Source organism: Rhinatrema bivittatum, chromosome 7, assembly GCF_901001135.1.
Source record: "Rhinatrema bivittatum chromosome 7, aRhiBiv1.1, whole genome shotgun sequence".
Lineage (NCBI taxonomy): Eukaryota > Metazoa > Chordata > Amphibia > Gymnophiona > Rhinatrematidae > Rhinatrema > Rhinatrema bivittatum.
Window position 1 is genome coordinate 258,575,710 of NC_042621.1, and position 15,593 is coordinate 258,591,302.

The 15,593-nt window shown below is 45.4% G+C and overlaps 1 protein-coding gene across 4 annotated transcripts in view; it reads left to right on the top strand.

The window, feature by feature from the left end:
- Positions 1 to 15,593, top strand: part of LOC115095852 (Hermansky-Pudlak syndrome 1 protein homolog) — a 69,116-nt gene that overhangs the window by 24,613 nt on the left and 28,910 nt on the right. For 3 of the 4 annotated variants that reach the window (XM_029610106.1, XM_029610105.1, XM_029610107.1), the window contains exons 6-9: positions 802 to 910; positions 6,455 to 6,615; positions 11,815 to 11,917; positions 12,801 to 12,908. In XM_029610106.1, coding sequence (XP_029465966.1) covers positions 802 to 910; positions 6,455 to 6,615; positions 11,815 to 11,917; positions 12,801 to 12,908 — 481 coding nt within the window. The remainder of the gene's footprint in view (positions 1 to 801; positions 911 to 6,454; positions 6,616 to 11,814; positions 11,918 to 12,800; positions 12,909 to 15,593) is intronic. The other variant, XM_029610108.1, reaches the window with a different exon arrangement.

Here is a 15,593-nt window from a genome sequence, read left to right on the forward strand (position 1 = left end):
ACGGACCTATTTGGCAGGCTAGAAGTGAACTATACATGTGTAGGTATAGTAGAATTTACTTAGCAATGTGGCCCAAGGTAAATTTAACCGCAGTATTGCTATATTTAAAGTAGATGATGACATTCAAAATGTATTTGATCACATTTTTTTGATGCAGTTGCATTTGTAACTTAGTAATGGCAGCAGAAAAAGACCAAATGGTCCATCCGGTCTGCCCAGTGAGTTTCTTATGGTAGTAGCTGCCGCTCCGTGCACCTCATCCTCATATTTCTGCAAAAGGTAGTAACTGCCACTTTGGGCTGGTTACCCCCGTGTTTCTGTTGAGGGTAGTAACTGCAGCTCTGTGCTGGTCACCCCTAAGTCTTATGTTAAGAGTAGTAATATTTACAATTAAAAACCAAGCAACTGTCAAACCCATAACAAAATTACTGCTAGCAACATTTTTACAGGGTGAGCAACCTTCTTGATAATTCAGACAATGCTGCTTGAACATGCCTTGCTTTTGGACTTGGCCATAGGAAGTTGTCCTGTGCTTTTTCCTTAATGTCTGTATATCAGTATCCTAGTCGGTAAAAGTCGGGGCCCAGCATTGGCTGTCATCTGAATCCATTTCCCTTTTTTCACCCATTTTTGGGGATACTAACATCACATTAACAATGTTGCACATCTGCATTAAACAAATGCAGGTGTTAAACATGTGAGTTGTAACCCATCTTAGTGCATAGATCCTACGGTAAAGTGACCTGAGAGTACTGAGTTGACATTTTAAATGGATTCCGCTCTTTTCTTAAATTCTTTTAGAATACGCCCCTCGGATTCACAGCAACGAATTCGTGTATGGAAGATGTTCCAGAGTCTTCTCTTGACGTACAGCCGACTTAGGGAGGAAGACCAGAGCTTTGCAGTTGAGGTAAGCCTTTTGTTAATCACTAATTAGATTTCCAGAGTACACCTGATTGGTGGCGAAGAGTAGTAAATTCATGCAGACACATTTTGAAAACTCATAGGTTACAGTCTGAAGCATCGATATATTTGGGATAGTTTCTTTCAGGAATGGCTACCTTATGGATTTATGACCAAAAAGTGTGTGTGGAATTTTTTTCTCTAAGCCTATCATTGTTTAGGTACTTCCAAATTTAAAAAGAGCTCAAAAATCAATGTTAGCTAATGGATCTAATTTTCTGATGTTCTCCTCTGAGAAAGGAGACCACTAATTATTTTATCATGAAAATAGAGACAGTTTCCCTAGAGTCTTGTTCTTCAGTCACTTTAGTGTAAGCTGACATCGGAATCCTTTTATGTGCAAAGCACATGATAACTCTCTTTATATTTATATATACTCCATTGTGGATCAATCTTCAGCTCCAGTATAAAATCTGGAGTATGCAATAGATAGCAACTTGTCATCTTCTAAATGTGGTGTGTATTTGAAGTATGGCATTGTCCTTTTCTCCACCCTCTTACCAAACGAAGATAGTAACACAGTAAGTGACGGCAGAGAGAGATCAAATTGGCTCATCCAGTCTGTCTAGCTGAGATTCTTCATCTTTTGGTAGATCAGCATATACATTTTCCATATACAGCCTAGTACCATCTCTCCCCCCATCCCTCCATTTTGTCTTCTTGATCCTCACTTCTGCCCTCCATATCTGCCAGAACCCTGCTCAAAATCGATTTAAAAGTGCTGGCCTCCACCACCTTCCACCGGTAGACTATTTCAGACCTTGTCATCAACTTTGAGTCTTACAAGAGTAATACTTAATCCAACAACCAGGCCTCCTTCCATGTCTTATTTCCAAGTTTTATAATAATCGCCACAGCTACCAAAATTAGCGAGGATGTCTGGGACAAAGTATACCCCAATCCAGCCTTGCCAAGATCACTGGGGTTTTGGTTTTAACCATCGTATATCCATGCAGGTCACCCTAGCTTCTTGGAAGCCCGATATAGTCGTACCACTACTGTTTAGTGTTGTAACTGCTGCTGTGTGCAAAGAGATCATAGATTACTGTTCTTTAAGATCTGATACAGATGGACACGTTTAATACCCTGCTTTAAGTGGTAATAAAAATTAAATCTGTAATTTTTCATTAATTTTTAACTAAAAATTTTATTTTAAAATACAGTTTATATATTACTTCATAAACTGTGTTCATTACATTAAGGTAGGATAGATATATGGTTTCATATAAACACTCAAACTAGTCAATTTTAAAACGAGCGCGAATACGCCCATGTACGTGCATATTGGCACATGAGGGAGGATACGCTAGAATTTTCAATGGTGCATACACTTACGTGCGAATGCATGAACCACGCATAAGTCTGCTCCTAATTTTAAGAGGTTACACAAGCACAGCTATTGTGCATGTGTCTTCAATAGGACCATGTTGGCTTTGATATGCATATGTCAGCAAATTTAAAAATATGCTCACATGAGGCACATTCCCGGTTGTCTAATTAGTCCACCAGTTTGTCCAGTTAATAGCGAGGTCTTTCAGACCCCTCTGGTTCTTCATCCTGCAGGCTGCCCAGTTGACCCGGACCCCTCACCCTGTCCTATGAGCCCTAATACTTGAGATCTACAGATTTCCTCCTCATCAGGAGCAGCAGTAAAGTTACCCAGATATCTAGTGTATGCAGATTGTGGGTTTCGTTTTTAAAATTTGGAGTTGCACGCGTAAGTCTTGGCCCCACTCTGGAACTACCATGCCCTGCCCCTTTTCTGCCCCCTCGTGCTTCACGCACACACAGGTACATACGCGCATATTTTGTGGCTTTTTTAAATCTGCATTGCTCGTACATGGCCTACGTACACGTATATTTGGGCAATTTTGTGCAAGCAACGCTTTTAAAATTGACCTGATAGGTATTAAGGTAGTTGTTTTGAAATAATTTGATGTTGCTAGGATAATTGCATAAAGTCACTTACCCCATGAAATGTATTTAATATAGTTTAGCTGAATTTTCATAAATGTTTTTTAAATACAGTACCCCAAGAGACTGATTATCGAAGTACCCAAAGGCAGTATAGGTAGACATCAGGTTTGAGTAGATAAGGGGATCAGCCAAAGTGAAGATAGCAATAGATTATTAGTGGGATATAATTGTAGTTGGAAGAAAGTTACAAGTCTGGTCTCCCAGCAGTCTGTGCTTGGACTTCCGTTATTTAATACTTTATCCTGTCCATGATCTGGAGGAAGGAAACAAATAGCTATTACCTAAAGATGTTAACAAAGGCCTGCATGCTTCAGCCCACATACAGCAGACTCTTTCAGTAAAATCAAACCCCCATTACGGTGCTCTGTGTCACTAAAAGATTCTTCTGGTGTTACAGTAAAAAGGACGCTGAGAGATCTATATTCAAAAGCCATATAGACGGATAATGTAATAGTTAACCGTCTAAATGGCTTACCTAGCTATATTTAGCCCTTAGGATAAATTCTAGCTGGGTAACCAGAATTTAGCTGGTTAAAAAAGGGGGCATTTCAGGGTTGTTCCAGGGAGGGATTCAGTTATCTGGCTAACCTAGTTGAATATCTGGTATATCCAGCTAGGTTAGCCGGATAACTTTAGAGCTGCTCAGAAACATGCTGCTCCCGCCCTGCTTCCGGCATCACCACACTGTGGAAACATAAACTTATGTTAAGATTAAGTTTCCAGCGCTACCTCTAGTCTGTGAGCTAGATGTAGCCAGATAACTTTAAGCAAGTATGTTCAGTGGGATGTTTATCCCACTGAATATATATAGGACAAGTTATCTGCCTAACTTTACCCAGAAAACTTGTCTGCTAAATGGCCTACTGAATATTGGCATCTGAGTACCTAAAATGCAAAAAAAAAAAAAAAAAAATCATAGCAATTGCCAGGCTGAATTCTCCCTATTGGTATGAGCTTGCTGTAAGTCTGGTAAAAGAAAGCGTTCTGAAGGAGGTGAATTCATGAAACATAGAAATGACGGCAGAAAAAGACCAAACGGCCCATCCAGTCTGCCGAGCAAGCTCCCACACTTATTTTCCCATACTTACTTGTTTCACCAAGTTCAGGGTCCTTCTTGCTAACTTTTTATTCAAATTTCCTGCCACCCCCTGCCATTGATGCAGAGAGTAATGTTGGAGTTGCATCAAAGGTGAAGCATAAGGCTTAATGGTTAAGGGTAGTAACCGCTGCATCAAGCAAGTTACCCCGATGCTTGTTTACCCAGACTGCACAGATCAGTGCCTTTTTGGATGATGTCTGAATGTAAATCCTCTTTTCCACATTTCTCCCTGCTGTTGAAGCAGAGAGCAATGTTGTATATGCATTCAAAGTGAAGTATCAGGCTTAATTGGTTTATGGTAGTAACTGCCGCAATAAGCAAGCTACTCCCATGCTTATTTGTTTACCCAGACTGTGTAGTTCAGTCCTTGTTGGTTGTTGTCTGAATGTAAATCCTCTTTTCCACATTTCCCCTTGCCGTTGAAGCAGAGAGCAATGTTGGAGTTGCATTAACCATGTGAAGGCTTATTGAGTAATGGTAGTAATCGCCAGGTAATAGCCATCACCATTCCAGCATTTCATGAATTTAATAAGAAGTACAGCTCAACTAGGAAGCCAGTGCTTCTATATAGACATAGAATGACGGTATATAAAATGTCTAAATAGATTTAAAGATTTCACCAAAATCCTTTACAAGATACAGTACCTGACAGATTTTGAAAGATTGGTCTTAAGCCGTTTCATAAATAGGGGTCAGATCTCTCAACTTTTCATGGAGGAAAAATTGAGGACCGCTTGAAGGTAGTAAAGTTCTCGTGGGCAAGAGATGCCATGTGGAGGGTCCCCTGTTCAGTTCCCGGATTGCGCCTTCCGTATTGTGGGTCAGCCGGGGATGTGGAAGCGGTGTTCACAGCCCCTGGGGTAGGGAGTCCTGCTCATCGATAAGGGTGACTCCTGCTGGCCAGATTTAGAGCCCGTGATACAGGCTTCCAGAAGGAGCATGGTGCATGGCTCCCGGCCTCAGGACCGTTGCTGCAGTGACCAGGCTGTGAATAACAGGAGGGAGGGAGGGAGAGGCTATTAAAATAGGGGAGAAATCCCTGGGTAGTAGTGAATGAAGGCTTAAGGCTCCAGATCTCAGCACCGGCTCTGAGTGAGCGGGAAGAAAAAGGAAGGAGGAACTACTGAGCCCCCACCCTACAAAAAAAATAAAACAAAAGGGGCCCTGCAGCATTTGTAAAGCAGAGCAAAGAGCAGCTGCTTCTCTTGAGCATGTGCTGCCACTCACACTGAGAGAGGGCGGGGGAGGAGCACCACCACCAGTAATGCAGGCGTGAGGATGGGGAGGACCACCACCAGTAATGCAGGCGTGAGGGTGGGGAGGAGCACCACCACCAGTAATGCAGGCGTGAGGGTGGGGAGGAGCACCACCACCAGTAATGCAGGCGTGAGGGTGGGGAGGAGCACCACCACCAGTAATGCAGGCATGAGGGTGGGGAGGAGCACCACCACCAGTAATGCAGGCGTGAGGGTGGGGAGGAGCACCACCACCAGTAATGCAGGCGTGAGGGTGGGGAGGAGCACCACCAGTAATGCAGGCGTGAGAGTGGGGAGGAGCACCACCACCAGTAATGCAGGCGTGAGAGAGGCCTCTTCCTCTCAGTGATTTTTCAAGACCTGCCAGGTGATTTTTTTTTTTTTCCCCTGGGACCTCTCCTGGTGACTCGCAAATACCAGGTAGCCACACAAGCTATGTGAGAGGCAAGTACAACTGCCACTGCACTCCAGTATGCAAAGTCTCAAAGAAAAAAGCAGTATATGAGCTTTTAGAGAAATAAAAAATAGTTTTACTCCAGCTGCTCATGTGAGCTGGAATGCTCTGTGGTGAAATGCGGGTTGCCTTTGGTGACTTTGTACCTAACTCATGTGTGCAGCTGGAGTAAAGAGTTGTATTTCTCTGAAGGCTAGTGTGCTTTTTTTGGGGGGTTTTTTCCCTAGAGCTCTGGTTGAAATCCCAGAGTTTCCGAGTTGAATGCAAAAAGAGAGCTACCAAGTTACCCAGTTCCAGGAGAGAGATTGTGTGCCACTCATAGATTTCTGACCTGCCCTCCCTTGATGCATTCTGGTACCTACAGCGCTGATTTCAGTGAGTGGACTCGAGGCATACAAGTATCAGCAGGTACTGGAGATGTATCTTCCAAACAATTCCCCTCCTGGAAGTGGGTGGCAGTCGGCTCTACATTAGTTGGTTGCAGAACTCTTCATATTTACTGAAGGCATTTCTCCGTTTCTCTCTTATTTACTGAAGGCATTCCTCTGTTTCTCTCTCTTAACCTCGGACAGCATTTGGAGATGGCAGAGCATTCTCTTCTGGCAAGGACAATCCACCGGCAAAGCCTTGGGTGCTTATGATGCATGGATACTTAAAGCCGTTTTTTTTTCTCCCCTCTTCTTCTCCTTTTCTACCTTGTCAAAGGCAGTGGAACGACTCATTCAGCCCCAGCTGTCTGAGCAGTGCATCGAGTTTCTGGACCGCCAGGTTATCCAGCAGATCAATGGCAGTTCCGGGCGAGGCGGTGAAGAAGTTGTGCACGCCTTCATCCTTGTTCATACCAAGTTGCTGGCATTCTTTTCCAGGTGAGATGTTCACATTCCTTTGGCAGGTGCTTCTCTCTTCTTTCTGGATATAAACAAGCCTACAGGAAATGAGAAGGCCTGCCTGGAAAACAGGAGTGCCTGGAGAATGCTCCCTAGAGGTACAACACCAGGAGAGTGAAAGCTGCATGAATCATTGTGGGCCAGTATAGCTGGCCACCTTCCCCGTGTGCGCCATCTACTCTTATTGCACTGATGTGCTCTAGCTGATAACTTGGAATATACTCCTGGGGAAATTCTGCACAACTGTGCAATGTAAAATTTGCACAGAATTTGTCTCCCGCGCAGAATTCCGCATTTGTTGTCCAGAGTGCAGTGCGGGACTCGGGGATCAGGAGTCAGCAGGGGCTGCGCAGGCTGGAAGAGAAGCTGGAACAGTGTCGGTCTGTGCTGGCTGCAGGAGATGAGGGAGCAGCAGCAGGTCGGCCTAGGTGGGCCGGAAGAGAATCGGCGTCAATCCGTGAAAGCCGGAAGAGAGGAGGCTGCATCATCAGCCTCAGTTTGTATTGCCCAAATTGACGAGGAAGCAGTCGGGGGAGGCTGGTGGAGCCTGAAAGAGGCGGGTGGACCGTGCGCTGGGGAGGAAGGGCAAAGCAGATGAAAGTTTGGGATCAAGCCTTGTTGGAGTAGAGAGAGGAAGCTGGGATTCTTCCTAGAGTGTGGAGAAAGAACTAGAGGAGGAGGAGGAGCTCAGAGAGCTGGGGAGGGAAGCAGAGAGAGCTGATGCACAGTAGAGAAAAATGAGAGGATCAGGGTAATGGAAGCAGAGGGAGAAAGATGGGAGGTCTTGCTGGGGGTGAGAAGAGAGAGAACTGTGAGGAAGGAAGTTCGAGCGATGGAGAGGGCAGACAGAACAAGCTGAGGGTCTTTCTTAGATTAGAAGGGGAAGAGAGGTGGTGGGAACTGGAGAGGTTGAGTATGATGGGGCAAAGAAAGAAAGCTGGTGGGGGGGAGAGAGAGATTTGGCCCCTGGGGGGAGGGGGAGGTAGCAAGTAAGCTTGGGAAGTGACCCAAAAGTGAGGTGGAGGAGAAATCAGTCCTGGGGAAGAGGTTCAAACCAAAGATGGGGAGAGAGCTGGTGAGGGGAGGGATAAGCCTGGTGGAGGGCGAGAGCAATCTAGTGAGGAGGGGGTGGGGACAGGGCTTCTACATTTTTCTGTAGAGTCCCCACTAAGCTCTTTGATAAGGTGTACGTAATGGGTCTCTTGTGGATTTGCCAGTCTCCTAATTATGTGGTCAGTCATCAGCCAGTTGTATTTTACATGAATAGGAACATTTCTTTGCTTCCCTGGTGGCATGATTTTTATTTTACAGCTTGTCATATGTTTTCTCTTTACACTATAATCACTGAAAGTACCGCAGTTGACATTCTAGAAGCCCCAACCCTTTGTGGAAACCATGAGGAATTTCTCCTGGTGGATACCCAATTGGTTTTCAATGGTGCTACCTGTTCCAGTGTTAGATTCCAGGTTTTATTCCATTCCGTGATCCGTTCCCCTAAAGAGAGGATCTCGGAATCATCACAAAAGGGCAGAGTAGTGGGGTCTGGTAACTTGTGAACATATAGGCTCTTCACTGACATTTGGCAAATACCATTTCCCCCGTTCCTGAGAGCAAGAGAGCCCTACAGTAATTATGGAAGAACTCATTTAAATAATGGTCAGACCAAAGCAAGATTCAATGAGCGAGGAATCAGATTCCGTCAACATTTTTTTAGACCTAAAATGAGGTCGATGAGTTGTTGAAGTCCAAAATCCCTAGTACTTCCATGCACTGTGGCTTCAGCATGCATATTAAAATTGGCCATAATTAAGCCACTAGTACCCAAGACTACTGGGCCAGAAATTACACACAGTAATTCATCATATCATAAGAAAATGCCATACTGGGTCAGACCAAGGGTCCATCAAGCCCAGCATCCTGTTTCCAACAGTGGCCAATCCAGGCCATAAGAACCTGGCAAGTACCCAAACACTAAGTCTATTCCATGTTACCATTGCTAATGGCAGTGGCTGTTCTCTAAGGGGTAGATTTTCAAAGGGGTGCGCGCGCCGAGCCTATTTTGCATAGGCTCGGCGACGCACACAAGCCCCAGGACACATAAGTCCTGGGGCTTGCAAAAAAGGGCGGTCGGGGGCGTGGCCAGGGGGTGCGGTTTGGGATCGGGGGCGTGTCTGGGGGGCGTGTGGGCGGTCCGGGGACGTGGCCGAGTGCCCCGACACAGCGGCCTGTGTCGGGGCCTGGCGCGCGTAAGTTACTACTACCCGGAGGCAGTAGTAACTTTTCCGATAAAGGTAAGGGGGGTCTAGATAGGGCCGGGGGGGGGGGGGTGGATTAGGTAAGGGAAGGTGCGGGGGGGAGGGTAGAAAGAAAGTTCCCTCTGAGGCCGCTCCGATTTCGGAACGGCCTCGGAGGGAACGGGCAGCGCGCGCAAGTTGCACAAATTTGCATGCGCCGACCCCGGATTTTATAAGGTACGCACAGCATTAGCATACAAACAACAAATTAATAATAATCTATACTATGGATTATCCAGTGAACATGTAACTAAATCTGAAAACCCAATCAACCCCCCACCTCTAATATAAATGATCTTGATTTCTGATAGAATTCATACCCTGGAGGGCACAACTGAGAAGCACACACCTTGTCCCCTTCCTCTGTCCATGACGCTATATATCTTATGTTTTGCAGTTTGTGTTCTAAAACTAAATCATATACTAAATGCTTTTTGGCTTTTTCTGATCATACGTGAATGCTACCTTTAGATTCCCATGATTACCTACCTGATTTTCTGCCTTCCTCCCCAGTGGAGGCTGACTAAAAGTGGAAAGTGGCCATCTTTGTTATCCCACCTTCTTCCTCTCTTCCCTTTTTCTCTTCCAAAATACTTCTGTAAGGCATTGTACCTTTAGAAAAATACATTGTACAGTCTCTTGTTAGCAAACCATCATAATATACCAGCCACCCCAGAACCACCTTCCAGTCACCTGACACTGACATTTGCGTCTATGGAGTCAAGGTTCCACTTCAGACCCTAGCACAGGGTTCCGCAGAGGGGTTCACAATGAGCCAATGGCAGCCGTCACCAATTGTTGGCAGGATCTGCAGTTTGCCTGGTCATCTGATGATGTCACTGGGTGGAATCGCTCATCCCACGGGTTAGGTCAGGCCCTAGCAGAAGCAGCTTCATTCACGAAGCAGAGCACCATCAGTCAGTTCAGATGATCCTCCGGGGTAAGGTCAGTGTGCTGAATCAGGCAAACAGCAATGAGCTAAAAGCTTCCCTTCTTCAAAGCAACATAATCTAAAAAGTTCCAAGCATTTTTCAGAGCTATGATCAGCTATGTCAAGCTCCTAAAAATGGTATCCTCTAATTATTAAAAACAATCATAAACAGATAAAATATTATAAGTATCACTAAGCAAGCACATGGAATATCAGCCAGTTGTAATTTGGTATTGATGACCAAGAAAAACCAAAATACAATGATTGTGTTACCCAGCACTCTATAATAATTCCTCATTGACCAATTCTAATTCTAAAAAAAGAAAATTTCAACTGCAAATCTATCTGTATTACTCCTATTGTGTATAGATACTGGATCTTATGTGACCATTCTGCATGCATAGTATGCAGTTATAGGATAGGATGAATATGGCAGGATCCTTTATTAGTTGAGTTGTGTCATGAATGTTTTTTTCCTGTTATGTTCTTTAGGGAGTAATAGTAGTGTAAGAAAGTTAACACAGAGTAGGAAGGAATACACTAATAATTATTTGTATAGCACTACCAGATATATATTTACAGTGCTGTACAGATCCATGGAAGTGACTGTGCCTTCTCCAGGCAGTTTACAACTGTTCAAGGCACATAGACAAGACAAATTAGAGACTTTAAGTTAAAATTAGCAAGGCCATGATCGGGAGAACCAGAGCCACGGTTTAAGGTTTCAGAGTAGGGTTTTTAGGAAGGATTTAATTGAGGAGAGGAACAACTTTAACTGAGTATAACTGCAAGAAACAAGGCCTCTGCTTTTCCAAACAGTCTCTATAAGAAAAGCAAAGAGTAAGTGTAGGGCGGAGAAGGTGGGCCTGCCCAGAGTACTATGCAAATTCACAGGAACTGCACACAGCCCACCCGTTAAACAAAAACTTAGAAAAAAATGTTAAAGCCAGCAATCAAAAACCAATGAAGAGGTCAATATTCAGAGAGCCGGGAAAGGACACATTTAAACAAGGTAAGGTTAGATGTATAATCAGCATGGCTTACCCTGATAAGACTGGCGCTGGATAGAATCACACGTGTAACTTTACCCTGATAAAGCCGGGACAGCTGTGCTCTGACTAGACGCCTGCGAGCAACTTTAGCCAGATATCACTCTATACGTGCCCTCGCTGGCTAAAGTTTACCTCTGTCCCCAGTGCACTTTCCCTGACCTACCCTCCTTTTGTCCGGATACATTTTGTGCACAAAGAATTTCTGGGGAGGGGAGGAATATTTGGGCATCTGATTTTGTACGAGAAACTCACTCACCCGCACAAAGCCTTTCAATATCGACCTCCGCGTAACCTCTCGGAGAATTACAAATTAGCACGTCAAAGAAAAAAAATCCTAATAAGAAATCAGGACTGCACCTAAGCATACGAAGGCGGGTGCATAAGAAACTGTTTCCTTTCCCCTGCGTTGTCTGGGGTAGAGAACTATTTGGTTTCACTTATAAATTGCAGGAGAGCGAGGGGGAGGACTGGAGACATTCCTCTGCAAGAAGGTTTGATTTTCTACTCTAAGTACCGCAATAGGCAGAATTAATTGTACAGTCTTGATAAGCAGAACAAAACAGAGTGGTGGTTTTTTGTTCATTTTGTATGTTTACTTTTTTTTTTTTTTTTTATGTACACTGTTCCTAGGTTGCCCCCACCCCTGGGGTCTGTTTGACCTCTCCCACAGCACTGTTGGACAGGAATCCCCTTAACTCTGGTGGTGGCAACTGCAATGATGTAGAAAACAGCAATGAGTCTTGCTGCATGTTCTCACTGAGTGCATATTCTCTGCACTGGATTAAGTCTATGAACTAAGGGGCATTTTCCCCACTGATGCACAGCAGCAGAGAGCCCTTTTGTATGTAGGCCCCTAACTCTTTTTGCCCGGCTCCCTTGCTTCCTCATTTTTGTCTTTCAGTCGGAATGCGAGCGCCGTGAGACCAGCAGATCTCCTCACCCTGATCCTCATTGTTCAGGACCTGTATCCTAGCCTCGGTGAGGCACAAGACCTAAACCCTGAGGTACCACCAGTTCTCTATGGCTCTGCATGTGTAGCACACGTATTGGGGCCTGTTCTCACACTTCTGCGTATCCTTTGGCAATATATGGCAGACAGTTCTGTCGACCTTCAGCCAATCTCCGTAAGGCCTTACCCTTGTTCAGATCTCATTTGGAAAGTGTCCTGAACCAATTTGGAAGTGAGTTGTACTTGGGATTTGAGAGTAAATACAGTGTTCAGTTTGTCAGTTGCTCACTCCCAGCTGAGAGAGCAAGTAAGTTGCTGGCAGTTAATTCAAATCCTGACCTCCACATTCCTTCATGGTATTAAGCTATCTGATGGTCCTCATCTCCATCGCTGTGAATGTGATACTCCTGCAGAAGAAGGGGAAGTGAACCTCCTGCACTGTAGTCACATTACTGGGCCAATTTTCAAGGAAAGCTGAGAGCCTAAGCTTTTTGGTTGAATATTTTCTTAACTTTGGGTGCCTAAAGCTGAGACACCTGCTATTCGCCTACATTTATGTGCCCAAGTGAAATGCCTAGTGCTGAAAATCAGCATTAGCTGCCTACTTTACTCCCCTGGCCCCTCCCACTTTTGTAGTTACCTAAAATTAGATGCTCAGGGAAGAGGGGGTTTTATGCAGGCAGATCTGGGTGCCTACTTCTTAAGTTATGCTCCTAGATCTTTTGAATCTCAGTCCCTACATCTTTGCTGTTTCTGCGAGGTTCAGCCTCCTGATCTCTCTAGCCTTGTAGCTTGTTATCTTTGTGTTGCTTTCCTTTAATTTATTGATGGATGTGACAGGCTGTACAACCAACTGGAAGTTTGCAAAACATGTGTATGCTGTGAGTGATTAAAAACGACCCTAACTTGTCAATGTCTGGGGTTAACCTAACCTGCAGCCTGAAGAGATCCTGAGAAGACCGAAGGACAGCGAAACGATCCCCGTTCCAGAGCACGGAGGAAACTCCTCTATGTATTGTACAATAGGGACAGATAGGAGAGAACAGGTATGTCTGGGTATAGGGAATTATGGTTTCATTACCTTCCCCCACAGCCTCCTTTTACCTGCAGTTCCACACTATTAGAGAATTATAGTAGTCTGTCTATCTGGAAGAATAAATCTTTATACAAGAGAGATTACTGTAATAACTCTAGTAATTTGGCAAACACTTCTCATGAGCAAAACACATTGTTACAGAAACATGCTTGGCATCAGTTTATAAGAGCAATAGAATTACATCATCTTAGCTTAAACCTGCATTAGAGTGCTAATAAGTCATAGCTAATGAGCCCCTTGTTTCTCACCGTCGTTAAGAGTTCTCATGACTGCCAGGGTGAAGTCTGTTTCTGGAGCTCGCTGTGACGTTTCCGCTTCCCTCAGACCTTGAGGCATGAAGCTTCAGGGGGCCCTTCTGTCACTGGGAAGCAACAAGAGGGGGGTGCGCAGCCTGGCTGCTCACGATTGCAGGGAAGCGAGGATCGGGCCTCTGCTAGTCTTCATCTTCAGCCCACAGGAGCAGCTGTCAGCACTCGGAGGGCTCTTGTGCTTCTTGGGATGGTTGCCAACCCGGTGCTGTCTCCCTCTCCTTTTAAGAGCTTACTTATCCGTCATTCATTAAGTTCTTGTATATTAATGGGAAGGTACAATTAAAAGTCTGATTTGCTCATCTTTTCGTGGTCTTCCAGAGCTCTTTTGTTCTCCTTCTCCCAGGTCAACCTCAGACCAGGGTGAGATGTCCCAGCTGTTCACAGATGACCGCTACTGATAGCCCTTCTGCACTTTATGACCTCAGGGGCCATAACTTAGGACACACAATGTTTGTGCTTCACACTTATAAGGCACTAAATTGTTTTATATGTTTTTCTTTGCACCTTTATGCAAGGCAGGCATCACTAAATTGTCCTTAGGTTTTTCCTCTGTGCGCCTTCATGGCTGGCAGGGTGCTGTAAATCTGTCCAGTTGGTGACGTACATGGCTGACATGGAAAAGTTTCTCGCATCTTTGCATTTGTCTGCAGGGAGCAACAGAGGCTCTTGTCATTTCGCTGATTTCAGGGACTCTGTCTTAGTGAATCAGAGTTTTCTCCCACATCGAGAAGAGAAGGAGTCGTGAGATTGTGATCTTTCCCAATGGAGAGAAACCCAAGTGTTGAATCCCAAAAATGAGACATGGTCAACATTGAAAGACTGGGCCTGCTCGTGTGTCCCTCACTCACATGCTGGAGACTGAAAGTGTAAAACCTTTCTACAGTAAGATAGTAAATATTAAAATGAACAGTTACATTTGGATTAACGTATAACTGGATTCCCTGTTCGTACCTGGATCAGTCCAGACTCCTGGGCTTTGTCTCCCCTCCAGCAGATGGAGACAGGGAAAGTTTTGACAGACTCTGCCTTATATACCAAGGTGCCACCCACACTCTACCAGTATTACTCTGTCTCCAGCAGATGGTGGAGGTGCAAAACTCACAGTCTGTACTGGTTACTTGGTAAAAAAAAAAAAAAAAAAAAAAATCAGAATAGTGTTAGTCAGCTAGGACTTGGTTTAAATATAGTTTGGAACAAAAAAAAAAGAAAAGCATCAATAGATTGGGTGGAGTGTCCTGGGGCCTCCCAGGGGGTTGTCAGGTCCTGAGGGGACCATCCCCCCTGGTGTTTGAGGCGGCTGTGGCCAGGGTCGAGGCCCTTTGGTGCCAAGGTGCAGCAGTGCTTGGGGTGATACCGGGGAGCCCGGATCACTCATCCCAGCAGGACCACACCAGAACAGGACAGGATCTGCAGATCAGGTTGTAAAAAAAAAAAAAATTTTTTTTTTCAAACTTAAGGGCGGCTCTTCTTTACTTTGTGTTCGCGGCCACGGCCGGTGGGGGGAACTGATTTTGGTACTGAATTGGGTCGCTTGCTAGCATTGTGGGTAAAAAAAAAAGTTATTTTAATTTCAGTCTCCCTCATGCTGCGCCAGGCATCGTGCCGCGCGCGCCTCTCCCGCGATGGGTTGTGTACGTCCTGCCTTCCCGGGGGCAAGGGAACCTCCGCAGCCGGGGGGGGGGGGTGATTCTCTGTGGGAGGTCGGCGTCTTCAGGCAGTCAGTTCCCGCTGAGTGCAGGAACGGGCGCCATTTTGGGAGCCTTCTCTTTGGCGGCTCAGCTCACGGTGGGGGAGGGAAATCTCTCGCCTCAGCTGTTGCCACAGCAACCAGCACCGAGGCCTAAATCCCCCACACTGCTTGCTTCAAACGTGCAGGGAGATGAGAGAAACGGATTCCACGGATTCTTCCTCCTCCTTTTCCTCAGAATTCATTTTAAGGCTCCATAAGGCCTTTAAAGCCAGAAAAGCAGGTAAGAATCAGTCTTCTAGTAAGACAGTCTCTTCTTCTCCTCCTTCTAAATCTAGGAAGCGGCCCTGGCCTGAGGGGCCAGGAGGGCCTGCAAAAGCAAAGCACCCCTTATGTTCTGTGGCTCCACAGACAGACTCGGACACATCCTCTGACACTGATGATCCAGATAGTCCGGATCTTGGGTAGAGAGCGAGGGGGACCAGCAGCAGAGTGCTGCCCGAGGGTCCCATGTCGTTGAGGGGGACGACCCTAAAGTGGTGCGCCTTTTCAGGAAGGAGGAACTGGGACTACTCATTCGCAGCCATTTTAGGAGAAACTGGGAATTGACGCTCCTCCGAAGGAGTCTTGCCTGGGA